General features: G+C 46.6%; 1 protein-coding gene across 1 annotated transcript in view; it reads left to right on the forward strand.

Annotated features, from left to right (window-relative positions):
* Positions 1 to 27,610, forward strand: part of syne2a (spectrin repeat containing, nuclear envelope 2a) — a gene marked incomplete at its 5' end in the record, with an annotated part of 351,160 nt that overhangs the window by 245,310 nt on the left and 78,240 nt on the right. Inside the window, 4 exons of the mRNA XM_084314110.1 lie at positions 8,840 to 8,944; positions 9,182 to 9,364; positions 20,169 to 20,390; positions 25,378 to 25,524. Of these exons, the coding sequence (XP_084170236.1) occupies positions 8,840 to 8,944; positions 9,182 to 9,364; positions 20,169 to 20,390; positions 25,378 to 25,524 (657 nt within the window). The remainder of the gene's footprint in view (positions 1 to 8,839; positions 8,945 to 9,181; positions 9,365 to 20,168; positions 20,391 to 25,377; positions 25,525 to 27,610) is intronic.

The raw sequence follows: 27,610 nt of genomic DNA on the forward strand, positions 1-27,610 counted from the left end.
GACTACCCTACTGTCAGTCTGGGGAGGGTGTAGACTACCCTACTGTCGGTATGGGGAGGGTGTAGACTACCCTACTGTCAGTCTGGGGAGGGTGTAGACTACCCTACTGTCTGTCAGTCTGGGGAGGGTGTAGACTACCCTACTGTCGGTCTGTCTGGGGAGGGTGTAGACTACCCTACTGTCGATCTGGGGAGGGTATAGACTACCCTACTATCTGTCTGTCTGGGGAGGGTGTAGACTACCATACTGTCTGTCTGGGGAGGGTGTAGACTACACTACTGTCAGTCTGGGGAGGGTGTAGACTACACTACTGTCAGTCTGGGGAGGGTGTAGACTACCCTACTGTCAGTCTGGGGAGGGTGTAGACTACCCTACTGTCTGTCTGGGGAGGGAGTAGACTACCCTACTGTCGGTCTGGGGAGGGTGTAGACTACCCTACTGTCTGTGTGGGGAGGGTGTAGACTACCCTACTGTCGGTCTGGGGAGGGTGTAGACTACCCTACTGTCGGTATGGGGAGGGTGTAGACTACCCTACTGTCAGTCTGGGGAGGGTGTAGACTACCCTACTGTCTGTCGGTCTGGGGAGGGTGTAGACTACCTTACTGTCAGTCTGGGGAGGGTGTAGACTACCTTACTGTCTGTCTGGGGAGGGTGTAGACTACCATACTGTCTGTCTGTCTGTCTGTCTGGGGAGGGTGTAGACTACCCTACTGTCTGTCTGGGGAGGGTGTAGACTACCCTACTGTCTGTGTGGGGAGGGTGTAGACTACACTACTGTCAGTCTGTGGAGGGTGTAGACTACCCTACTGTCAGTCTGGGGAGGGTGTAGACTACCCTACTGTCAGTCTGGGGAGGGTGTAGACTACCCTACTGTCAGTCTGGGGAGGGTGTAGACTACCCTACTGTCGGTCTGGGGAGGGTGTAGACTACCCTACTGTCTGTGTGGGGAGGGTGTAGACTACCCTACTGTCGGTCTGGGGAGGGTGTAGACTACCCTACTGTCTGTGTGGGGAGGGTGTAGACTACCCTACTGTCGGCCAAGGAGGGTTGTGGTCTGTTGTGGGGGGATGAGTCCAAATGTCCTGTCTGTCTATCTGTAGAGACCGGCCACGCTCACAACACTGACAGCGGTTCTCTTGGGGTCTTTGTAACGTCCTCATAGGCACAGAGGTCAGCGGACACGGGGAGTGGACCCGCACCTGTGACGAGTGGATCAGCAGCTACAGGTCCTGGACCAGCGCGCATGGAGACCAAAGCTGTAACATGGGCGCATGGTGAGGTTATTGATTGAAACTAGTCCTGTAGCCATGACAACCGAGCCGGTTGCTCAGGACAGCCGCCTGTGCCGCGGCTTCCGGACACAAACGGGACACAAGGTGTCCTGGAAGCCTGATTGCTTTTACCAACGCGTTCGTGTTTCCGCGTCTCTGATTGGCCAGGTCATGTGACATGTAGGCCCAATCGTGGGACCGCAAGTTTCTACACTGGTTAAGCTTAGGCGCTCTTTCGAAGTTGGTTAAGGTTAGAGTTTGTCTTAGAGCAGGGCGATAGAACGCCTGCCCTGATTCCAAACTCTAACCGCAACCAACTGCGAAAGAGTCGCCTAAGCTTAACCAGTGATAAACTAGGCCTTAGGTAGTTTGCAGGCTGTTCGACCCGGAAATAGGCGCAGAACTTGCCGTCCCACGATTGGCGCACATGTCACATGACCTGGCCAATCAGAGCGCAAAACGGGAACCCGGAAACACGAACGCGTTGGTAAAAGCATAGACGCGACCTGGAAGGAAGGTGTGGTCAGTGAGTCGCTATGTATCCCATAGTGCTTTGCATTTTATCGCGAGGGCGTCCTCTCTACACGAGGGACTGGGATCATGGGGCCGAATGAATTGGTTTCTATTGGAGTCTGACGCCGAAAATAATGACAAATATCTCAACGTCCACGAGGAATAGTTTTCTAGTTACACAGAGGAGTTGTGTTGAAAAGGACATAATTATTATGGAAAAGGAGGTTTGTGTGTGTCTGCATGGGGGACAGTAGACTGTAGGTCGACTCCTTGCTGTTGGAAGGCTTCAGATTAACCCTTTCACTGCCACACGACAGAAGGTTAGCCCTTTCACTGCCACACGACAGCCGGTTAACCCTTTCACTGCCACACGACAGAAGGTTAGCCCTTTACTATCACACAACCGACGGCGATGCTCCGTCATTAGCGTCATTAGCTCCGCAAATGCGGAGCTAATGACGCTAATGATGGAGCATCGCCGTCGGTTGTGTGATAGTAAAGGGCTAACCCTTCTGTATTGTCACAGTGAAAGGGTTAACCGGCTGTCGTGTGGCAGTGAAAGGGTTATTAACCAGCCTAAAAACAAACTGCTCAGCATTATTGCCCATTGTGATGTCACAAGAAGGACACAAGCAATAAAATCTGCATTAATTAACATAGTAGCTGTGCTTTTTTGGAGTCGGGAACACTGCCTGCCTGCCTAGTGTACTGTCCCGTTTGTGAAGGCGTGGGGCAGCCAGGCCGAGGGGCGGGGGGTTAATGAATTTAAAATGTGGTGCGTCGCTACAGCAACCAGACACACTGTGTTCCATACAAGAGAAGAAAGAACTGCTGGAAAAATAATAATAAATAATGAAAAGTTTCTTCCACAGATTCAAGGACGGTTTGAATTTATTGTTGAAAACGCACATAATACAGTATGTCCCCATGAGATTAGATTAGATTAGATTCAAAGGTATACGGCACAAGTACAGTACAACGAAAATAAGTTTGGCATCCAACCAGAGTGCACATGTAACAGTAAAGTGCAACAGTAATATACAACGTACAGGTGATTAAACTGGGTATAAAATATATTAATGAGTACTACTGAGTAATAGTGCTAATCACATGTATGTACAGAGTTGTAGTATTAATATGTACAGTGATACAGGTATAAAGACACTGTGGTAGTAAGTCGTACTGGCCAGCAGCGTAACTAGTGAGAGTAGGTAAGAGATATGTACAGATATAGATATAGTATCTACAGATGTGTAAAAAGGATTATAATATATTCCGACAGATGTGGATAGATATATATATATACGGTAAGAATAAATATATATATACGTATATATATAATAATTATGGATATATATATACGGTATATAAAGCATTATTGTACATGCTATCATACAGAGTTTGTCTAGGTTCAGAACATCTTTGGCTGTTGTCACACCGCCTTGCCCTCTCCTTGGTCCCTCCTCCTAGATGGGATCCTGGCGGTTACACACCAAGAAACACTCAAACAACCACGTCCACCAGGGGGCGACAGACATCTCTCTGGGACCGCAGACCCTTGGCACCATCTGGTGAGTGTGGCTGAACACTAACTATAACTGCATTCCTGGTTTGTGTGAGATATACTTGTTAACCTTATGTATTGTCACAGTGAAAGGGTTAACCCTCTGTAGTGTGATAGTAAAGGGTTAACCTTCTGTAGTGTTGTACATTTACATTTACATTTAGTCATTTAGCTGACGCTTTTATCCAAAGCGACTTACAAGTTCTGTACGACAAGCCATCAGGAAGAGCACAACTCTATCAGCTGAGTAACAATGTTCATCAAAGTGTTGAGTGCTACAGTGTAGGTTAGTTTATTAGGACAAGTGCATGACAGTATGGTTCGTTTTTTTTTTTTTTTTTTTTAATTCAGATAATGGTTGAAGAAGTGCGTCTTTAGTCGACGGCGAAAGATTGGACGTGTTTCGGCTGTCCTAACTGGGGTGGGTAGTTCATTCCACCATTGTGGGGCAAGGACTGAGAATAGGCGACTTCTCTTTGATGACCCTCCCGGAGCTTGGATAGGAGTAGGTCTGAGGCGGCCAGAAGATGCAGAGCGTAGGGGTCTTGAGGGTGTGTAGTTAGAGACCATTGACCGGAGGTAGGCGGGAGCAGTTCCCTTTGCCGCACGGTATGCTAGGTCGAGGGCCTTGAAGCGGATTCGTGCAGCAATGGGGAGCCAGTGCAGGTCCCTAAGAAGTGGGGTGACATGGGCCGACTTCGGTAGGTTTGAGATCAGGCGGGCCGCTGCGTTCTGAATGAGTTGAAGAGGCTTAGTGGCAGTGGCCGGGAGGCCAGCGAGCAGTGCGTTGCAGTAGTCGAGGCGGGAGATGACTGTTGATTGGACGAGGAGTTGGGTGGCTTCTTTTGTCAGGAAGGGGCGTATCCTTCTGACGTTGCTCAGGAGGAATCGGCAGGTTCTGGTTGTCGCTGCGATGTGAGCAGAGAAGTTCAACTGGTCATCGAGGACAACACCAAGGTTCTTGGCGGTCGGGGACGCGGTCACAGCTGCATTCTCGACTGTGATGGAAAGGTCGGTCAGGGGGGAGGATTTGGCCGGCAGGTGGAGCAATTCTGTTTTGCTTAGGTTCAGTTTGAGGTGGTTGGTCGTCATCCAGGCGGAGATGTCGGACAGACAGGCCGAGATCCGCTCAGAGACGTGGATATCTGAGGGAGGGAAGGAGAGGAAGAGTTGAGTATCGTCGGCATAACAGTGGTAGGAGAAGCCATGAGACGTGATAATGTTACCCAGTGATTTAGTGTAGAAGGAGAAGAGAAGGGGTCCTAAAACCGAGCCCTGGGGGACACCAGTCCGCAGGGGGCGGGTGGCCAACAGGGTCCCTCTCCATGACACTTGGTAGGAGCGGTCATTGAGGTATGATGACAACCATGTCAGCGCAGAGCCAGCCACTCCCATTCCTGCGAGGGCCGCGAGGAGGATCTGGTGGTTGACTGTGTCGAAGGCTGCAGATAGATCTAGGAGAATCAGGACAGAGGAGAGGCCTTTCGCTTTTGCTAAGTGAAGTGCCTCTGTGACCGCAATGAGGGCTGTCTCTGTGGAGTGACCAGTCCTGAAGCCTGACTGATTAGGGTCTAGGAGGTCATTCTGTAAGAGATAAGCAGTAAGTTGGTTGGATACAGCACGTTCAAGTGTTTTAGAAAGGAAGGAGAGAAGAGAGACAGGATGGTAGTTGCCTATGACGGTAGGGTTCAGGGATGGTTTTTTTATGAGGGGCGTGACTCTGGCTTGTTTTAGGGAGGTGGGGACCACCCCCGAGTTGAGTGAGGAGTTGATGGTTGCAGTTAGGAATGGGAGGATGTCTGGTGCTATGGACTGGAGGAGTGGGGAAGGTAGCCGGTCCAGCTGGCATGTAGTCGGACGGTTCGACGTTACCAGTGTCAGGGTCTCGGCTTCTGTAATGGGAGAGAAAGATGACAGAGTGAAGGATGAGGTTCTCGATTCAGCATTTGGAATGGGTGGGGGTTGGGAGAAGGAGCTGCGGATGTTCTCCACTTTTTCCTCAAAGAAGATCGCAAAGTCTTCGGCAGAGAAAGATGAGGGGGGGGGGGGTGGGGGGGGGAGTGAGGAGGGAGGACATGGTAGCATGCAGTTTGCGAAGATTCTTGGCAGAGGCCTCGATCCTATGGTGAAAGAAAGAAGCTTTGGCATTAGTAATGGTTTTGGAGAATGTTAACAAGAGGTTGTGATATGTGTCGATGTCAGCAGTGAGGCGTGACTTTCTATACTTCCTTTCAGCTGCTCTCAGGACCTGTCTTTGTTCTCTCACTGGATCTGTCAGCCATGGACTGGGTGGGGAACGGCGGGCAGGTTTCTCAACGAGGGGACAGAGCTTGTCGAAGGAGGTTGCAAGGGCTGAGAGGAGGGTGGAGGTTGCCATCTCTGTGGAGAGAGCAGAGAAGGTGTCACTCAAAGGTAGAGTGGATAGTATGTCAGAGGAGAGGGTGGAGGGGGATAGGGAGGGCAGGTTGCGTCTGAGTGAGACGGTTTGAGTTGGGGTGAAGACCTTTCGGTTAAGCATGAGAGTTAGTGAGAAGGATATGAAGGAATGGTCAGATACATGTAGGGGAGTTACCGTGGTGTTAATGATGCTGGAGTTACGGGAAAATATGAGATCCAAGGAGTTGCCTGCTTTGTGGGTGGGAGGCATGGCAGTGGGAGTCAGGTCAAATGATTGTAGGAGGGAGACTACTATGACTGACTGAGATGAGTCAGGCAGGTTGAAGTCGCCCAATAGAAGGAGAGGGGTACCATCTTCCGGTAAGGAGCTTAGAAGCATGTCCAGCTCATCTGTGAAGTGATCGAGCGGACCTGGAGGGCGGTAGAGTGTAACAATGGTGAGATTGAAAGGATTTGAGACAGATACTGCATGATATTCAAAAGAGGAGAGTGACAGTGCTGGGAGGGGTGTTAAGTTTGCAGTCCATGAAGGAGATGTCATGAGGCCAGTGCCTCCACCCCGCCTGGAAGGTCGAGGTGTGTGAGTGAAGTTATAGTTTGTAGATAATGCTGCAGGTGTTGATGAGTTATTGGGGGTTATCCAGGTCTCAGTTAGAGCCAGGAGCTGCAGATTTTGACTATGGGCGTAGGCAGTAATGAAGTCAGCTTTCTTGACTGCTGATTGACAATTCCATAGGCCTCCCTGTACTGTGACAGGTGTATTAGTGGCTGTAGGAGGGTAGGATAGATTAGCCGGGTTGCTAGCAAACTGCCGTGGGTGGGTTGAGTCTGTTCTGGGGGAGCAGATTGTGGATATGAGACACATTGTGGTGTCAAGAGTGGCAGGGAGGAAGTAGAGAAATAGCAGAGTGGGAGGGAAAGGGAGATTTTTCAGAGTGGAGTGTAAAATAGGATTATGATGTACTTAGCACTGGGTGTATCCCTGGATTCCTCTGTGGATAACTCCAGGAAAACTCCTCTTTGTCCCTCTTCGTTTCTCGACGCTTCGCTGACGCTAAGCCAGCAGGCCTTTAAATCCCTATCACTAATTAGTGCTTTCTAACACCTGGCCCTTAATGGGTCACTTAAGGAAACAAAATGGCCGCTTTAAACACGCCCCTTAATCAAGTCAGCTGGTCAAGTCAGCAATCAAGTCTCAGTTTAAAGATATTACTAAATGACTTAAAATGTCTTACCCTGATGCAGTGTAAGTCTCTCAGTGAATGAGCTGTCCTTCCACAACAGAATGTAGTACAGAGTGATTCCAGGAGAGGCTGAGGTTCTGCTTTTAAGCAGTGACAGGGCTCTGAGATCACACTCAGTACACAAGTGCTGTCTTTAAGCAGGAAGCAGCTTTTAATGGGTCACTTAAGGAAACAAAATGGCCGCTTTAAACACGCCCCTTAATCAAGTCAGCTGGTCAAGTCAGCAATCAAGTCTCAGTTTAAAGATATTACTAAATGACTTAAAATGTCTTACCCTGATGCAGTGTAAGTCTCTCAGTGAATGAGCTGTCCTTCCACAACAGAATGTAGTACAGAGTGATTCCAGGAGAGGCTGAAGTTCTGCTTTTAAGCAGTGACAGGGCTCTGAGATCACACTCAGTACACAAGTGCTGTCTTTAAGCAGGAAGCAGCTTTTAATGGGTCACTTAAGGAAACAAAATGGCCGCTTTAAACACGCCCCTTAATCAAGTCAGCTGGTCAAGTCAGCAATCAAGTCTCAGTTTAAAGATATTACTAAATGACTTAAAATGTCTTACCCTGATGCAGTGTAAGTCTCTCAGTGAATGAGCTGTCCTTCCACAACAGAATGTAGTACAGAGTGATTCCAGGAGAGGCTGAGGTTCTGCTTTTAAGCAGTGACAGGGCTCTGAGATCACACTCAGTACACAAGTGCTGTCTTTAAGCAGGAAGCAGCTTTTAATGGGTCACTTAAGGAAACAAAATGGCTGCTTTAAACACGCCCCTTAATCAAGTCAGCTGGTCAAGTCAGCAATCAAGTCTCAGTTTAAAGATATTACTAAATGACTTAAAATGTCTTACCCTGATGCAGTGTAAGTCTCTCAGTGAATGAGCTGTCCTTCCACAACAGAATGTAGTACAGAGTGATTCCAGGAGAGGCTGAGGTTCTGCTTTTAAGCAGTGACAGGGCTCTGAGATCACACTCAGTACACAAGTGCTGTCTTTAAGCAGGAAGCAGCTTTTAATGGGTCACTTAAGGAAACAAAATGGCCGCTTTAAACACGCCCCTTAATCAAGTCAGCTGGTCAAGTCAGCAATCAAGTCTCAGTTTAAAGATATTACTAAATGACTTAAAATGTCTTACCCTGATGCAGTGTAAGTCTCTCAGTGAATGAGCTGTCCTTCCACAACAGAATGTAGTACAGAGTGATTCCAGGAGAGGCTGAGGTTCTGCTTTTAAGCAGTGACAGGGCTCTGAGATCACACTCAGTACACAAGTGCTGTCTTTAAGCAGGAAGCAGCTTTTAATGGGTCACTTAAGGAAACAAAATGGCCGCTTTAAACACGCCCCTTAATCAAGTCAGCTGGTCAAGTCAGCAATCAAGTCTCAGTTTAAAGATATTACTAAATGACTTAAAATGTCTTACCCTGATGCAGTGTAAGTCTCTCAGTGAATGAGCTGTCCTTCCACAACAGAATGTAGTACAGAGAAAGGGTTGTAGTGAAAGGGTTAACCGTCTGTAGTGTGATAGTAAAGGGTTAACCTTCTGTAGTGTTGTAGTGAAAGGGTCAACCGTCTGTAGTGTGGTAGTGAAAGGGTTAACCTTCTGTAGTGTGGTAGTGAAAGGGTTAACCGTCTGTAGTGTGGTAGTGAAAGTGTTAACCTGCTGTTGTGTGGCAGTGAAAGGGTTAACCTGCTGTCGTGTGAAAGTGTTAACCTGCTGTCGTGTGGCAGTCAAAGTGTTAACCGTCTGTAGTGTGGTAGTGAAAGGTTAACCGTCTATAGTGTGGTAGTGAAAGGGTTAACCGTCTGTAGTGTGGCAGTAAAGGGTTAAATACAGAGTGTCCTTCCTGCCTGTCCCTCCCTGCAGGCTGAACTGGAGCAGATGGAGAGCCTGGTGTGTGTTGTGGAGGAGTTTGATCTCGGACAGAGTGATCACTTCACAAACTTAGACCGCCCTGTCTCCAATATAGAGGTACGCCATGCTGAGCTGCGTGAGCGTGTGTGTGTGTGTGTGTGTGTGTGTGTGTGTGTGTGTGTGTGTGTGTGTGTGTGTGTGTGTGTGTGTGTGTGTGTGTGTGTGTGTGTGTGTGTGTGTGTGTGTGTGTGTGTGTGTGTGTGTGTGTGTGTGTGTGTGTGTGTGTGTGTGTGTGTGTGTGTGTGTGTGTGAGCGTGTGTGTGAGCTGCTGTTATTCTGTTCCATGCTCCACAGAACCCCATCGCCAGCCCTGGGAGGAGGTCCAGAGAGGAGACGGTCTACCTCCGGAAGGCTTCGGCTGCCTTGCTGCAGGGCCTGGTGGGTCTGGTGGACCTGGCAGAAGAACAGTGTTTACCAAACCAAGCCGGCCTGCGCCACAACCACGGCCAACACCAAGCCCTGCTCGCTAGACACAAGGTACGCCGCTGATGTTGTAACGAGTCTACAGACACATGAGCTGGTCGACCCACCCTCTACTGGGCTCCACCGCTTAGTGCCATGCAGGGGGTCTCAAACTCTCTCATGCCGTGACCCCATTTTATTTAGGATTCTTTTTGGGGACCTCCCACGCGTAATTTCTGGCTGAAAATACCATAGGCCAGAAAACCAATGCTCAACAATTGGGCCGTGATGTAAAGATGTGAAGCGAAGTCGGTGACCCCCCCCCCCCCCCACAGTGATGTCATAGAGAGCGTGGTAGACGACGCCCCCCCCCACAGTGATGTCATAGAGAGCGTGGTAGACGACGCCCCCCCCACAGTGATGTCATAGAGAGCGTGGTAGACGACGCCCCCCCCCCCCCACAGTGATGTCATAGAGAGCGTGGTAGACGACGCCCCCCCCCCACAGTGATGTCATAGAGAGCGTGGTAGACGACGCCCCCCCCCCCCCCCCCCCCACAGTGATGTCATAGAGAGCGTGGTAGACGACGCCCCTCCCCACAGTGATGTCATAGAGAGCGTGGTAGACGACGCCCCCCCCCACAGTGATGTCATAGAGAGCGTGGTAGACGAAGCCCCCCCCCCCCCCCCCACAGTGATGTCATAGAGAGCGTGGTAGACGACGCCCCTCCCCCACAGTGATGTCATAGAGAGCGTGGTAGACGACGCCCCTCCCCCACAGTGATGTCATAGAGAGCGAGGTAGACGACACCCCTCCCCCACAGTGATGTCATAGAGAGCGAGGTAGACGACGCCCCTCCCCCACAGTGATGTCATAAAGAGCGTGGTAGACGACGCCCCTCCCCCACAGTGATGTCATAGAGAGCGAGGTAGACGACGCCCCTCCCCCACAGTGATGTCATAGAGAGCGAGGTAGACGACGCCCCTCCCCCACAGTGATGTCATAGAGAGCGAGGTAGACGACGCCCCTCCCCCACAGTGATGTCATAGACAGTTAGCAGTTATCCCTTTTCACACAGCGGCCGTTTTGACTTGTGCATGACGCATGACGTTAATTATGGTCCCGTTGCATTCAGGTGTGCCATGACGTTAATTGCATTCAGGTGTGCCAGCCGTTCCCACGGTACTGGGGCCTGGCTGGCGCACCTACATGGACCAGGAGGACCATCATTAATCTGAAGAACTCCCCCTCCCCCCGCCATCCGAGGCTCTGACACCATCGACCTCCTCAAGACACACCTGAAAACACACCTGTTCACACTTGCCTTCACGCAGCACGGCCCCGCTCCCAAGTAGCCCCCCCCCCACCCCTGACTCTTTTCTTTTAAGCCACAGATCCCGTTGTTTTTGTTTTTGTGTCATTTTCTTGTTACCGTTTCGTCCGATTGGACTGCACCTTGCTTCCTATTTTTTTTTTTATCTTATTTGTTTTATTTTTTCCTGTTGTTACTATACATAATATGTTCATATTTTTTTACCCTATCTTTTATATAGCTTCTCTCTCTTTGTACAGTGTCCTTGAGTCTGAGAAAGGTGCTTCTCTCTTTAAATCCAATTTATTTTTATTATTATTAGGGATGCTCGATATTGGCTTTTTTACCGATACCGATATACCGATATTGTCCAACTCTTAATTTCCACTACTGTCACGTTTTAGACTCAAACATGAAAGTTGTAAAAGATACTTAAAGATATAAGAGATGAAACACTTTTGAAGGTATTTATTATAAAAAGTTTAACAAGCAATGTAATATAAAAGTGAATAAGCAAAGTATTTATACAAGGTGAATATAGCAAGGTACAATTTGAAATCTAGATTGTTACAACCGGCCGGTTGAGTATATTAAAGGAAATTATAAAAGTCAAGTCATTGTCTCAGTCCAGCATGTCTCCTCCGTTCCAGTCTGTGTCCAGTCCAAGTCAAAGCAGAAAAAGTCGAAGTGAAGTCAAGTGAAGTGAAGTGAAGTGAAGTCCCCCCTTGGCTCTGGGGGTGATCTTTATTAGCGATCCCATAGTTCAGTGTGTATGTGGTGTCTCTCCTCAGTGCACATTTGTGTGTCTTGTGTATTGGGCAGCCTGTATGTCCGGCGTGCATGAGTGCATGTATCGCACGTTAACGTGTAAGTAGGTGCGTGTGTGGGTCTAAGATAACGATCTGTGATTTAATGGAGACTGGAATATGTGACCACTGGATGACCTGGCCATATATTAGTCGGCTTGTGGCATTTTGTTGAATTTATGTGATCCGGCTAATCTGGTGGGTGCTGTGTGCGCGTTGAGAGCAAGGGTGTGTGTGTGTGTGTGTGTAGGTTTGTGTGTGTGTGTGTGTGTGTAGGTTTGTGTGTGTGTGTGTAGGTGTGTGTATGTGCTTTGAGGGTGTGGATGTGTGTGTGCTTGTGTGAGAGGAACGGTACCATGTACCAGGGGTCAGCCTGCAGGTCACTGATCTGTGAGTGGTCCTCTTGTCTGAGAGAGAGACGTAAAACCAGCTTTATATAGTGTAGTGATGGGAGAATGTCTCCGCTTATAAAATTACATGATACGTGTCATATTTCATCAGTCCCCCCTCTCCCTACCCACAGGTAGGGAGAAAATGAAATAGAAGGGGGACCTCAAGCAAAATTATCAACAAACAACCACATAATAAAAAATACACCCAACCGGCCGACCCACAAGAGTCAATAGAGAAATGGCACAATCATCAACCTCTCTACTGTTTTCATCAAACAGAGTCCTGCATGTGGCCAAAAAACCTCCCGAGACAAACGGCCCAGAATGTACGGCCAATAAAGAACACATGAATAATAACATGCTTAAATACCATGACATAACTGGAGGATAAAAGGCACACATCGTCCCACAGTCTCGCTATTATGGTAACGGCCCTTGGCGCAGCTCACAGCACATCCGACTCACTGTGAGTTTGTCAAACATAACATAACAGCGTACAATAACAGTGCACAATAAAACATAACAGTGCATAATAATAACACAACAGTGTATAACAAAACACAACAGAGTATAATAAAACATAATAGTGGATATCAAAACAGTGCATAATAAAACATAACAGTGTATAACAAAACATAACAGTGTATAACAAAACATAACAGTGTATTAACCCAAACCAGGGCGTAGGGCGCCAAAAGGCCCCCTAAAAAACAGAAAAATACAAAAGAAAAACGAAACTTCACCGCCGGCCGACGCCCGCGACGGATCACAGCTCTACATATCAGACTTGTACGCAACCTTGTGGAGTGTGACCACATACAATGGGGGGCCCAGAGGAGAGAGATGAATTGGTGCGGTATAGAGAGATGAGAGAGAGAGTAGAATAGGAGATAGAAAAGGCTAGAGGCTTATGACATGAGGCTCCTTCTCCGGCGTGTACGGGATGACCAACACTAATACATCAGACCTATACGTAACCTTGTTGGGCTTGCGGAGTGTGACACCTTTGTTGGACTTGTGGAGTGCGACACCTTGCTGGACTTGTGGAGTGCGACACCTTGCTGGACTTGTGGAGTGTGACCACATACATTGGGGGCCCAGAGGAGAGAGAGAGAGAAGAATAGAACAGCGGCCCTCCCCGCCAACATTACCAATCAATCCAACACATTAAAACGACATCCAGACAGAGATTACAATAAAACGGCAAACTTAAAATGAACCAGACTCAAAACCCAAAAAGAGTAAAAAGAAAAAATACAAAATCCACACCCAAAAAATTCAAATAACGTAAAATAAGGACCAAATAGGGAGAGAGAGCGAAACGGTGTGTATCAGAGTCTGTGTGTTCATGTGCCAGTGTACGTGTGTGTATAGAGTGCGTGTGTGTGTGTGTGCCTGTGTTCGTATTAGGTTGTGTGTGCGTACAGACAACGTGTGTGTGCGTGTGTGTATGTACGTGTGTGTGTAACGTGATCGTGCGCGCCAGCGTAAGGGCGTGTGCTAGCGAGATTATCAGCGTGTGCGTCAGGGCTTGTAGATTGATTGATTGATCTATCCTGACACAAATCGTGGGACAAAAAAAACATTATAAAAGACAAGATAATAACAGCGTCCACAACGCTGGTCTAACCTATTGAGCATACAGTAGTCTACCGAGCATACAGTATTCCAATGAGTACATACATTCTAATGAGTATACAGTATTCTACCGAGTATATATATTCTAATGAGTATACAGTATTCTACCGAGTATATATATTCTAATGAGTATACAGTATTCTACTGAGTTATACAGCATTTTACAGACCAGGGGTATACACCAGCATGATTGATGGGTCACGGCCCCCCTAAAGGAGAGCAGGAAAAGGGGAGAAAAAGAAACACGCAACACCATCCAGTCTCCCACCATAATCATAGAAACATGCAGTAACCGAACCAAGCATACGCATCACACCCATACTCCAGGACACACATGTACCCCATGCACCCCCCAATAAACCATGACAAACAAAATTAGTTAATGTTTTAGTTGGAATCATAAACGCAGAACCATGCACCCACAGACAGACATGCACTTAGTATCGTATTTAGGCAAATACGAAATAGTGGCGGCCCCCTCCCTTTCTACCCTCAATCTCAGCCAAATCCAGTCTACCCCCACTCCCCCTTAGGCCTAAGAGAGAGGGAACACAAGATAGATTAACGGGGATTGAGGGGGGGAAACGAAATCACCCTTCCTTCTCCTGCCCTATTTCGCAACATTCCTTCTTTAAAGAAAGCTAGGTCACGGATTGATATTGACACAAATCTCTCCGCGCCCATTGACTGTAGCTGAGCTATAATGCCTGACCTAGACGTAAGGCCTATAGCCCCCAGTGGGGCCGTGGGGTGTACGGCCAACGGGTGCAGGCGTCGATTAGTCCCTTCGGCACTGCTACCAGGAGCCATCGGAACGCCCAGGGGAATCTCCATAGCCACTCTTAACTTCTCCCAGAAAACAGGAGCAGCTAGCTAAAAATGTCTCAGCTTCCTCTTCCCACCCGGGACAGCTGTGTCCTCTGTGCTGAGTTTGAGAAGGGAGAGAGAGAGAGGAAGAGAAAGAGAGAGAGAGAGAGTAGATTCACTTTAAAAATACCCCCTAACGTATATAATATGTATGGGTGCATAATGTATACAGGCCTAATATGTGTTCCCATTATCCTCTATGCTTTTTTTAAAAGTTGTTTGCAACTCCGATCTGTGTTTTTTTTTTTTTTTTTTTTTTTGCTATAAACATATCCAGTCTTATATGGAGATCAAAACCGCTCTTAGAAGACAGACCTGCCTTCAGCATCAGAGACAGACCGAACATACAATACATTCATTAATATAAATTAATTAATGAATAAGTAATATACAAGGATTAATTTCTCATTAGAATTATGCCTAATTATTCAAACGGTAAACATACACGCGCGCGCATATGACTATAGGACCTTCTACAGCTCGCCACAGTGACAGCAATCAGACGAGCTTCACATCTGTCAACAAAGAAACCATACTGCCGTAATTACTTCCATCCTCAGAAGACTTATGACTAAAATACAACTTTCATATACCTATCCTATACGGCAAACCCTTCCCGTCTTTCCACCCCACGAGGCATCATAAGGCAACAGTCGCATTTAGTATCCAGACATCTGACGACAGAGCCACTTAGAATACGTGCAAGTGGAACAAATATCAACATTCTTGAACCCCATACACGCATGCTTGCGTCCTGCTGCGATGTCGTGATTAAATCGCTTTATCAGTGAATCAAAGTTGCAAAGAAAATATATATATATATACCGAGACACGACCCACTAAAAACAAGTTCCACCAAAACAGCAACGTCCGCTGGATGTTGACTAACAACCATTCGATTTTACGAGTGTATATACACGTTGAGTTCCCATCACAGGGATAATAGCCAAATCTAAATTACAATTTTCGCCAAGAATAATAACACCTGTACTGTCCCCGTGGGGAATATGGGTTCATTGCGTTAGATGTACTTCCAACAATAAAACGCGCTAACCAATCAATGTGACCGCAGAGGCTATAGGCCTATATACTATGTCCATGATTATATTGACTAGATTGTCCATGTTTTGGGAGCAATGCAAGGACGATATTCACTATGATTGTAAACATCCATACCAATCGCTCAGATATCCAGTCACGCCTTCTATCTACTTCTATCTAGACCCCGTCTCCTCACTCGGGTGACGACACAAAACAGATCTTATGGTTATGATGTAAAACGAATATTACAGGCGCTGGACATTTTTAAGTCCCTTATCAAATCGTATCGGTCTTCTGGGGGCTGCTTTATGGTCTCATTGAAAGTAAACAAAGAAAGGTTTACATTGTGTCTTTTTTAGCAGAACCACACAAAGAACACAGGCCATACTGTTATTACAAAGCATACAAAATATGTGGGAGACCCTGTTGGAAACAAGACAAACGCCTTTCACAGGTCTGCATCCCCCCAACAATTGTACGTATTGAGCCGTACCGTATTGTACCCCTCCTGTAATCCGTCAAATAAAGTTCCCATTCACTCATTCATTCACCTGTCCACTTTTGTTCCTCCGCCACCGTGCACGCACGTAATTTCATTCAACCCGATCTCACCATCATGCAATATGTGTCTGGTACCATCTCTAAAAAACAAAGAATCGCAATAATAATCACTGTTCCTGGTGGACCCCAGGAAGACTACTAAAAATCAAATAATGGGTCAAATTCCTATAATTATGATTCACGGTCGCTCACTAATTCGCCGTTATATAGATAGCGAAACGCATGCTTTGTCTCGCATCGGAGCGTGGCGGCGCTGCAAGCACAAACCAAAACTCCACCTATTTATCAAATGAAAAAACACAAAACACCTCTGGTCCTCTTAATTTATAATAATCGCAGCATCCTTATCCCAATCCCAGTAACATAACGTTCTATGATTAGTGCAGTGACCGCTTGTCAATGTCACACACCCCCCATCCTGACAACGCGCCCGGCGCATATCGTTCTTCCCCGGGCCGGGTAATAAGAACCGAGCACATCGTCCGGGAGAAAACAACAGCCCGCGGTGGTTCTCCGTTGCCCCCGGCGCCGGCAGGAACATGCCTCGATCGAGCGCACGTTGCTCCAATAAAATAGGCGGCGCGTCCCAGTATTGTATGCTCTATATTCCAACATGTGCGTCTTCATCAATGCAGTCCTGTGTGAATTATGTGCGTGGTCCTGCAACATTACACATCTACTATATACCGCAAGCGGCACTAACAGTCCCCGCGCCTCGGACCAAATAAATAATAATAATAAAAACAACAACATGATGATTATGATGAATTGAAAACGGGGGACCCTGATGCAAACAAGACGAAAGTCCTTCTCCCCCCTTTGTATGTCACGCAGTCCGCACACCGTGCGTGTAACTATAATCAGGCAATTCATTATAGAATGATGATCAGTGCGGCTGTACCCCACAATATGGTTAATCCGCATTAGAAAAGATAAAGCTTGCTGGTTCAACAGCATCTATAAGTGTGGTAATAACGCAGATATCAAGTGTATAATATTCCTGTGAATATGCGCGTGGTGCACGCCTCTGTATCCAACCAAAATTAAAACGATTGCTTCCAGCCCACGAGTCGCGCGTCCGTGGTGGCTGGTGGGCCAGCAGTGCGCATGGCGGTTTTCAGGGTACCCACGCCTCCTATATAGCACAATACAATAATATAATACCCGCTCCTACAACTGCTCATATAGCATAACATAACAATATAATATAACATAACACCCGCCTATCGTTAATGAACTAGATACATCCATCTAATCGTCAATGCATAGTCTGAAACTGCAATGCGAAGAGGGTTCAATCGTTTCTGGTTCCACAGACCCGCTCCCTCGCGCGGCCGCTTCGAAGGTTCAAAAGTCCGCTGAACCAGTACCCCTCCTCGCAGAGCAGGACATGGCCCCCCTACCACCAGTACACTAACTTCAATATAATACACCATTCCCTACTACTCAACACTCAAAATTTAAGAAGCCTGTACAATACAATATTCAACATTAAAATACAGAAATGAAACATCGGTATAACATAAATCAAACGCTAACCACATTCATGGGTTCACCGTAGCTCATAACTTTTTCAATTGACTTAAGCTTATTTCGTGGCCAGGATTGCAGCTGGCTGACGCAATCAGGAGACTAAACAGGACTAATTAAGGCCGATCAACCTTAACCGTAACCCATCCGTAATTCCAACGCACCTCAGCCCTACACAATCCCATGGTTTGTCTACTCAACCACTCCGGCCATACTCAAGCCCCTGTACACTGTGGCTCTAACTTAAACAAACAACCCTAACTTAAATAAAATGGGTCATTCTAACCTATGACAGTACTTATTGCCTTTCAGAGAAGGACTTACCATTCAACACAAACAACAACAACAACAGCAGAGGGGGGAAAAAAGGACAGAATATAAAACACACTGCTTTTCATCGAGCACATCCACACAATCAAACCCTTATTGCTCTAACTTGGCAATTTGACTAAGCTTATCTTGAAGACTAATTGGATTGCAGTCGACTGATGCAAATGAGACACTATCCCAGGACTAAGAAAAGGCCGATCGCTCCTTTAATCGTAATATGGGCGTAATTCTCCCGCATTTCAGACCTGCAATCCACTTTATGTCTATACTCAATAACTGATTACCCTTAACTTAAATAAATGGGTTGGTTCTAGCCTAGTGTAGAGAAGGGAAAAGAAAAAGAAAAAAGAGAGAGTGGTGAGTGGGAAAAAAAAAATTTAAATAAAAAAGTTCTAGTTATAAATTGCACCTTGCAAATATCCATTTCAACAACACAATTCAATGGGTTTTACTTTTATTTTTAGCCACCTATTTACAAGACAATAATTGAGAATGCATCCACTCATAACGGCTGTTTTAACTATGCAGATTTCGACTTTTGCGTAACAGGCTTATCTGCTTACCTTTGAAAGTGGATCCTCTGTCTGAGTGGATGTCTTCCAGTCAATATCGTCCGTAAATAGCTAGGTCGGTAAGTCTGATTGAATGCCCACCCAGGGACGCCAAATTGTCACGTTTTAGACTCAAACATGAAAGTTGTAAAAGATACTTAAAGATATAAGAGATGAAACACTTTTGAAGGTATTTATTATAAAAAGTTTAACAAGCAATGTAATATAAAAGTGAATAAGCAAAGTATTTATACAAGGTGAATATAGCAAGGTACAATTTGAAATCTAGATTGTTACAACCGGCCGGTTGAGTATATTAAAGGAAATTATAAAAGTCAAGTCATTGTCTCAGTCCAGCATGTCTCCTCCGTTCCAGTCTGTGTCCAGTCCAAGTCAAAGCAGAAAAAGTCGAAGTGAAGTCAAGTGAAGTGAAGTGAAGTGAAGTCCCCCCTTGGCTCTGGGGGTGATCTTTATTAGCGATCCCATAGTTCAGTGTGTATGTGGTGTCTCTCCTCAGTGCACATTTGTGTGTCTTGTGTATTGGGCAGCCTGTATGTCCGGCGTGCATGAGTGCATGTATCGCACGTTAACGTGTAAGTAGGTGCGTGTGTGGGTCTAAGATAACGATCTGTGATTTAATGGAGACTGGAATATGTGACCACTGGATGACCTGGCCATATATTAGTCGGCTTGTGGCATTTTGTTGAATTTATGTGATCCGGCTAATCTGGTGGGTGCTGTGTGCGCGTTGAGAGCAAGGGTGTGTGTGTGTGTGTGTGTAGGTTTGTGTGTGTGTGTGTGTGTGTAGGTTTGTGTGTGTGTGTGTAGGTGTGTGTATGTGCTTTGAGGGTGTGGATGTGTGTGTGCTTGTGTGAGAGGAACGGTACCATGTACCAGGGGTCAGCCTGCAGGTCACTGATCTGTGAGTGGTCCTCTTGTCTGAGAGAGAGACGTAAAACCAGCTTTATATAGTGTAGTGATGGGAGAATGTCTCCGCTTATAAAATTACATGATACGTGTCATATTTCATCACTACCGATATCAACCGATATCAACCGATACCCATATATGCAGGGATTCCCCCCCCAAAAAATTTAATAATTTCAGGGAATTAACACAACATTATGCATACTTTTGACAATAAATAAAATCAGAATTTGTTCTTACTTGCTTGCCTGGGTAAATAAAGGTTATAGAAATGTAAAAAAAAGAAAATAATATATATATATTTTTTTGAAAACCGATACCGATATGTTCCAATATCACACTTTAATGCCGATATCAGCCGATAATATCGGTAGGCCAATAATATCGGACATCCCTAATTATTATTATTATTATCTGTCAAAATGACATGTCAAAATGGACCAATCCAGAGCTCTCTGGCTCCAGAGGAACCTCCTCCATGACCTGCAGGAAGCCTCTGATAGGTTAGCCACAATCCTTTCACTCCAGTAGAGAATCCCATCATTAGGCTCCTAGATCATGAAGCAGTTTCATATTATCTAAATTAAGAATAACGTTGCGAACCATCGGTCGTTAGGGTTTCAACCACAAATGTATAAAATGTTTCTACAATCTCTGACCAGTGTTACAAAGTAAAATGCTTGTTTTCAAAAAAGCGAATCTTCATGTGCACCAGCGCCAACAGCCAGAGAGCAGCTGTGCTTTAATAATAATACAATCACAGTGTTACCAACTATATTCATATTCAGTATTTTTCAGTAGGACATACAGACTTTGTAACATTTTAATTTAAATAAAATGTAACAATAAAAAAATAAAAAATTATAATAATAACATTTGAACCAAAATGAAATGCAAAAACGATCTGCTGTGACTTTGTGGAAGTGGACGGAATGTAACCCCGACATGTCGGACATCGCCCCCCAGAGGCTCTTCCAGGCACTGGGCTCCCAGGCGGCGTTCATCCTGCACCTGTTCCAGCGAGAGCCACCGGGGGCGCCGGGGAGTCGGGAGGAGGAGGAGGAGCAAGTGCAGCTGGAGGGCAGGGTCACAGAGCTGCAGCGGTGGGCATTGGAGCAGGGAGCTGTCACTCAGTGGAGGACTCAGGTTCGTCACGTCGAGTCGAATGTCGTGCTATAATACAGAGACACACGTACTGTACATACACCTAGTGGACATATATATAATACAGAGACACACGTACACTTAGTGAACATATATATAATACAGAACATATATATAATACAGAGACACACGTACACTTAGTGAACATATATATAATACAGAACATATATATAATACAGAGACACACGTACACCTAGTGAACATATATATATAATACAGAACATATATATAATACAGAGACACACGTACACCTAGTGAACATATATATAATACAGAACATATATATAATACAGAGACACACGTACACTTAGTGAACATATATATAATACAGAACATATATATAATACAGAGACACACGTACACCTAGTGAACATATATATATAATACAGAAGATATATATAATACAGAGACACACGTACACCTTGTTAGATCCTGATCAATCTGGCCAGTATCACGTCTTCGTCTGTTTGGCTCTCCATCCAATTCCTCTGCGTTGTGTCATTTTAATGGTCCTGACGTCTCCGACACTGGCTGATAAGATCCTTATCTCTCCCCGTTAGTACTATCCGCAAACCATAATAATTCTCCACCTCCGTAAGAATTCGATGCTCCGACACAGCGTAATACCTTATAAGGAAAAGCGTTGTTTATTTCTATAAACAGAAACCTCAGCTCAGATGTTAACAGATTGTATTGTCCTTGAAAAGTCTATTCTAATGATCTTTCGGTGTGTTCTATTGTCCCTCTGCTATTCAGTCCAAAAGTGGTCAGGCCTGGTCGTCAGCCACGACCATCCTCGTGGTAGCCGAAGCTAATGATGATGTGGCATTCCCCCCCCCCCCCCCCTCTGTGATAAGAGGAGAGAGTCTCTTGGTCCCTTCCCTCCTGTGGGATTCGTTTCTTTGGTCTGCCTCACACCCGGAAACACTGTTCGACTTATAGATCTTCGTCGTAGCAACGACGGCCCACCCCTTTCTGGTTGTCATGTGCCGCGCTGTCATGACAACTGCTAAATAACCTTTACACACATCAAAACGCAGTTACTGTCAAAACCTCCATCGCGCTCTGCCTCTGTGGCCCCTTATCTTTGTTTTGTCTTCAATCGGAATTCAAAACAAACACCCTCGCTGGCAGTGTGCTTGTGAAACCTCTTCTTCTCCACCGTCAATATCATCCCGTGATGATAATGATATTACCCTCTTAAAGCGTCTCTTTATATATATGGACTGAATAGCAGAGGGACAATAGAACACACCGAAAGATCATTAGAATAGACTTTTCAAGGACAATACAATCTGTTAACATCTGAGCTGAGGTTTCTGTTTATAGAAATAAACAACGCTTTTCCTTATAAGGTATTACGCTGTGTCGGAGTGTCGAATTCTTACGGAGGTGGAGAATTATTATGGTTTGCGGATAGTACTAACGGGGAAACCACCATTTTCTCTCAATCCCCCCTTGATTCTTATCACCCCTTCAGAATCATAAATCATTTTTTTTTTATTAATTATGCCAAAAATAGCCTGTGGTTGAAGCAAACCAACCTCATCTCTCGTGCACAAGAAATGAAGACGGCCCACGGTCAACCCAGTGATCTTGCTGCCTGATGTCTGTTTGCGCCCCCCTTCGTGCACAAAGGGAACCGAAACAGACCACCAACACCAACAACATCCAACGACTCATAACAATTAGAGCTCCTCTGTCTGCTCCCAATAATTCTATCCTGTTGTTTTACTGTTTTCCCTCTTATCTACCTTCTATATATATATATCCTTCTATACATATATCTTCTATATGAATCCTCCATTTATATCTCATACTCCTAATCAATGAACACAGGACTTCTCGCTGTTGTCTCATCTCTCGATCTCCTGATTGACTCTGAAAGGAAGTCCCTGTTTTGTCCCTGATTCACCGCCCGTGCTCTGTTGTTTCAAAACGCTCTCTAAACAGCGTCTCCGCAGGAAAGCCCTCGTCTCCGCAGGAAAACCCCTCCTATGTCCGCCTCGTTCTCCCCTGGGCAACACCGCCTGCGACCGCTGGACTCCGCCCCGTCGGCCGTCTTCGCCCCGTTGGCCGTCTCCGCCCCGTTGGCCGTCTCCGCCCCGTCGGTCATCTTGGTTGAGGCTCATCTCCACCGCCGTCAGCCCTCTCCAGACTCTGAAAGCAGAAACACCACGCCAGCAGTTTTTCTGTACACTCGACCCGGTGTTTTCTATTAGTCTACCGTGGCTTTGGGCCTGCAGCTCGTCCCATGGAGTTATCTCCAGTTCTCTATATATTTTTCCTCTGCAAACCCCTGCCATGGCCACGCCCTTTCAGACTGTTGGACGGTGTGAGTGTCCTACAGCCCATGGCGCTATTTGTTCTCTATTAGTCCCCCACCTTCTCAACACCCATATCTAATCCTACAGGGCTGTTCCCTGTTTGTTGTCTTCCGGCGTGACACCAGCAGCTAAACGATACCCACTCCGCGCTCTATCTGTTCATCCCAGGTTGACCCCCAGTGCGCGCCAGTTCTTCTGGTGACATGTCTTCAAGACTCTGCCTATTTATTAGGTGTGAGAAGGCCCCACTGGAGATCGAACTCCCTCTTATTTCATAATTAAACTTATTTAATTAACCGCATCTCATCTCTCTGTGCAATTCTTATTTAACCCATTCAATAATTAAACTATTTAATTAACCCGTATATCGATATTATTATTATGATAATAACATCCAACAGAGCATCGCTCTAACATACAACAGAGCAGGTTGGTTCCCTGCCCCTAACTCACATACACGTACTCATACTATTATCTAACATACAACAGAGCTGTCCGTTGCTCTACCCTAAACGGGGCTGTCTCCGTCGCCCTGGAGCTGTACGTTGCTCTATACCCTATGGGGCTGTTTCCGTCGCCCTGGAGCTGTACGTTGCTCTATACCCTACGGGGCTGTTTCCGTCGCCCTGGAGCTGTCCCGTCGCTCCATACTACACACAGGGCTGTTTCCGTCGCCCTGGAGCTGTCCCGTCGCTCTATACCACACACAGGGCTATCTACGTCGCCCTGGAGCTGTCCCGTCGCTCTATACCACACACGTAATGTTTGTTCACTGCTCCCTTCACGTCACAGTCCCGCTTCCCGCTTTCTGTGTTTTGAACAGTAATCAACTAAATACGATGTTGCCCCTTTAATTGAATGAACATCTCCCCTTTGCCTCCCTTCCCATCTCCTACACAGTGGCTTCTGTGCTCTGTAGATAAGACTCTCGATTTTCAAAACAAAAACCGTGCCGCTCTGCTGTTATTCAAACACACTATTACAGCTGGCATTCTCTCTGTGTCAAACTAAATATGTTTACATTTACGGATGCACTATCTGTTCGTTTTTATTTGGCTTAAAGATCAAAACAACCGTGTGTGCACAGTGAACTCACATCTTTCTCCTAATCGCTGTTTCTCCTCCAGCGCTGGTTCGCCTCATGACCGCTCGACTCGACGCTCTCTCCCAGGGCTGGCCGGCCTTGCTCGATCATGATTCTCCCACACACGATGACTGTTGTCCACTGTCGCCCCATTATTGAAAAAGCATTTATCCGTTGTTCTTATCTCTTGCAAATCCGGCTGTCATCGGCAACCAACTGTTAGATCCTGATCAATCTGGCCAGTATCACGTCTTCGTCTGTTTGGCTCTCCATCCAATTCCTCTGCGTTGTGTCATTTTAATGGTCCTGACGTCTCCGACACTGGCTGATAAGATCCATATCTCTCCCCGTTAGTACTATCCGCAAACCATAATAATTCTCCACCTCCGTAAGAATTCGACACTCCGACACAGCGTAATACCTTATAAGGAAAAGCGTTGTTTATTTCTATAAACAGAAACCTCAACTCAGATGTTAACAGATTGTATTGTCCTTGAAAAGTCTATTCTAATGATCTTTCGGTGTGTTCTATTGTCCCTCTGCTATTCAGTCCAAAAGTGGTCAGGCCTGGTCGTCAGCCACGACCATCCTCGTGGTAGCCGAAGCTAATGATGATGTGGCATTCTCCCCCCCCCCCCCCCCTCTGTGATAAGAGGAGAGAGTCTCTTGGTCCCTTCCCTTCTGTGGGATTCGTTTCTTTGGTCTGCCTCACACCCGGAAACACTGTTCGACTTATAGATCTATATATAGACGGCCCACCCCTTTCTGGTTGTCATGTGCCGCGCTGTCATGACAACTGCTAAATAACCTTTACACACATCAAAACGCAGTTACTGTCAAAACCTCCATCGCGCTCTGCCTCTGTGGCCCCTTATCTTTGTTTTGTCTTCAATCGGAATTCAAAACAAACACCCTCGCTGGCAGTGTGCTTGTGAAACCTCTTCTTCTCCACCGTCAATATCATCCCGTGATGATAATGATATTACCCTCTTAAAGCGTCTCTTTATATCAGTTTTATAAACCAAATATACATTGAAAAAACCACCATTTTCTCTCAACCTAGTGAACATATATATAATACAGAACATATTACAGAGACACACGTACAACTAGTGAACATATATATATAATACAGAATGTTGCACTCAGACTGTGTTTGACTGAATCTGTACTTCCTGCATCATGTGTTTGACTGAAGCTGTACTTCCTGCATCATGTGTCTGACTGAAGCTGTACTTCCTGCATCATGTGTCTGACTGAAGCTGTACTTCCTGGATCATGTGTCTGACTGAAGCTGTACTTCCTGGATTGTGTGTCTGACTGAAGCTGTACTTCCTGCATCATGTGTCTGACTGAAGCTGTACTTCCTGCATCATGTGTCTGACTGAAGCTGTACTTCCTGCATCATGTGTCTGACTGAAGCTGTACTTCCTGCATCATGTGTCTGACTGAAGCTGTACTTCCTGGATCATGTGTCTGACTGAAGCTGTGCTTCCTGGGTGTGTTTGATGTGTCTGACTGACGCTGTGCTTCCTGGGTGTGTTTGATGTGTCTGCAGGAGTGGAGCTGGTGGGAGGCTGACTGCATGCGGCTGGGCGGGACGCTGGACGCGCTGGAGGCCCTGATGCCCAGCGGAGAGCCTGAGGACCGGGGAGACGGAGAGGAGCTGGTTCCAGAGGGACAGGACCACCTGGACACCTGCCAGGTGAGCCTGCAGCCCCCCACCCCGTCTCTCTACCCCCCCCCCACCCTGTCTCTCTCTCTCTACCCCCCCACCCTGTCTCTCTCTCTCTACCCCCCCCCACCCTGTCTCTCTCTCTCTACCCCCCACCCTGTCTCTCTCTCTCTACCCCCACCCTGTCCTCTGTCTATCTCTCTACCCCCCCACTCTCTCTCTCTCTCTCTCTCTACCCCCCACCCTGTCTCTCTCTCTACCCCCCACCCTGTCCTCTGTCTCTCTCTCTACCCCCACTCTCTCTCTCTGTCTCTCGCTCTACCCCCCACCCTGTCTCTCTACCCCCCCCCCCACACCCCCACTCTGTCTCTCTCTCTACCCCCCACTCTCTCTCTCTCTCTCTACCCCCACCCTGTCTCTCTCCTCTCTCTCTCTCTCTCTCTCTCTCTCTCTCTACCCCCCCACTCTGTCTCTCTCTCTCTCTCTCTCTCTCTCTACCCCCCACCCTGTCTCTCTCTCTACCCCCCACCCTGTCCTCTGTCTCTCTCTCTACCCCCCACCCTCTCTCTCTCTCTCTCTCTCTCTACCCCCCCACCCTGTCTCTCTCTGTCTCTCTCTCTACCCCCCACCCTGTCTCTCTCTCTGTCTCTCTCTCTACCCCCCCACCCTGTCTCTCTCTCTGTCTCTCTCTCTACCCCCACCCTGTCTCTCTCTGTCTCTCTCTCTACCCCCCCACCCTGTCTCTCTCTCTCTCTCTCTACCCCCCCACCCTGTCTCTCTCTCTCTACCCCCCACCCTGTCTCTCTCTCCTCTCTCTCTACCCCCCCACCCTGTCTCTCTCTCTCTCTCTCTCTCTCTCTCTCTCTCCTCTACCCCCCCACCCTGTCTCTCTCTGTTTCTCTCTCTACCCCCCACCCTGTCTCTCTCTTCTCTCTCTCTCCCCCCAACCCTGTCTCTCTCTCTCTCTCTCTACCCCCCACCCTGTCTCTCTCTCTCTCTCTCTACCCCCCACCCTGTCTCTCTCTGTCAATTCAATTCAATTCAATTCAAGTGGCTTTATTGGCATGACGCAGCTTGTACATGTTGCCAAGCAAATGGTTGATAACTAAGCATGGATTACAAAACACATATTAATGTCATAGTATATACAAACATTTTCATCATAAAATAGAACATAAAATATTACGGCATAAACATGTCAGGTGACTGTCACTCACTGTCCCTCAGTTTGTGGCAGGCAGCAACATAGGCTGCTGCTAGCTCACAGCTTGTTGAGTCCTCCCCTAGTAGGACTGGTAGTTTTCCTGTATCTGGTAGTGCAAGAAAACCTTTTGTTATTAGTTCAAATTTTTAAAATGCGTTTCTCTAATATCTTTCTATTTTTCACATTTGGTGAGGAAGTGCAACTCAGTTTCAGGCTCACTGAGGATGCAATGACTGCATAGCCTTTGCTCTGCAGGGAGCCAGGTTTCCTGTGCCTCCCCTTTTCAACAGCGAGGCTGTGCTCACTCAGTCTGTATTTTGTCAAGGTTCTTTTTAGTTGTTGGTCAGTCACCATGCTCAAGTAATCTGCTATGGTGTACTGTCGATTTAGAGCCAGATAGCACTGCATTTTGCTCTGTGCTTTTGTTTGTGTTTTCCAATAGGTGATGTAGTTTTGTTTTAGCTGTGTAGTAATTTGATTTATTCTGATTGGTGACGTGTTCTGTTCCTGAGGTGTGTTAAGAGAGCAGGTTTGTGGACTCAGCCTCAGGACCAGCTGGGTAAGGGGGTTCCTGATGCTCCTCAGCTCTTGGCACTGCAGGGCTTGATAATGGTACGAGAGGGGGTCACTTCGTTTTAGGTGTGTCCAAAAGTTAATTGCTCTTTTTTGTATTTTTAGTATTAGTGGGTAACGGCCTAATTCTGCCCTGCATGCATTGTTTGTAGTTTTCCTCTGGACATGTAGGATAATCTTACAGAACTCTGCATGCAGGGTCTCAATGGGGTGTTTGTCCCATTGGGTAAAGTCTTGTTTTGTAAGTGGACCCCACACCTCACTGCCATAGAGTGCAATTGGTTCAATAACACATTCAATAAATTTTAACCAGATTCGAATTGGTATTTCTGTTTGTAT

Source organism: Notolepis coatsorum (assembly GCF_963971535.1).
Source record: "Notolepis coatsorum genome assembly, chromosome: 5".
Taxonomy (NCBI): Eukaryota; Metazoa; Chordata; class Actinopteri; order Aulopiformes; family Paralepididae; genus Notolepis; species Notolepis coatsorum.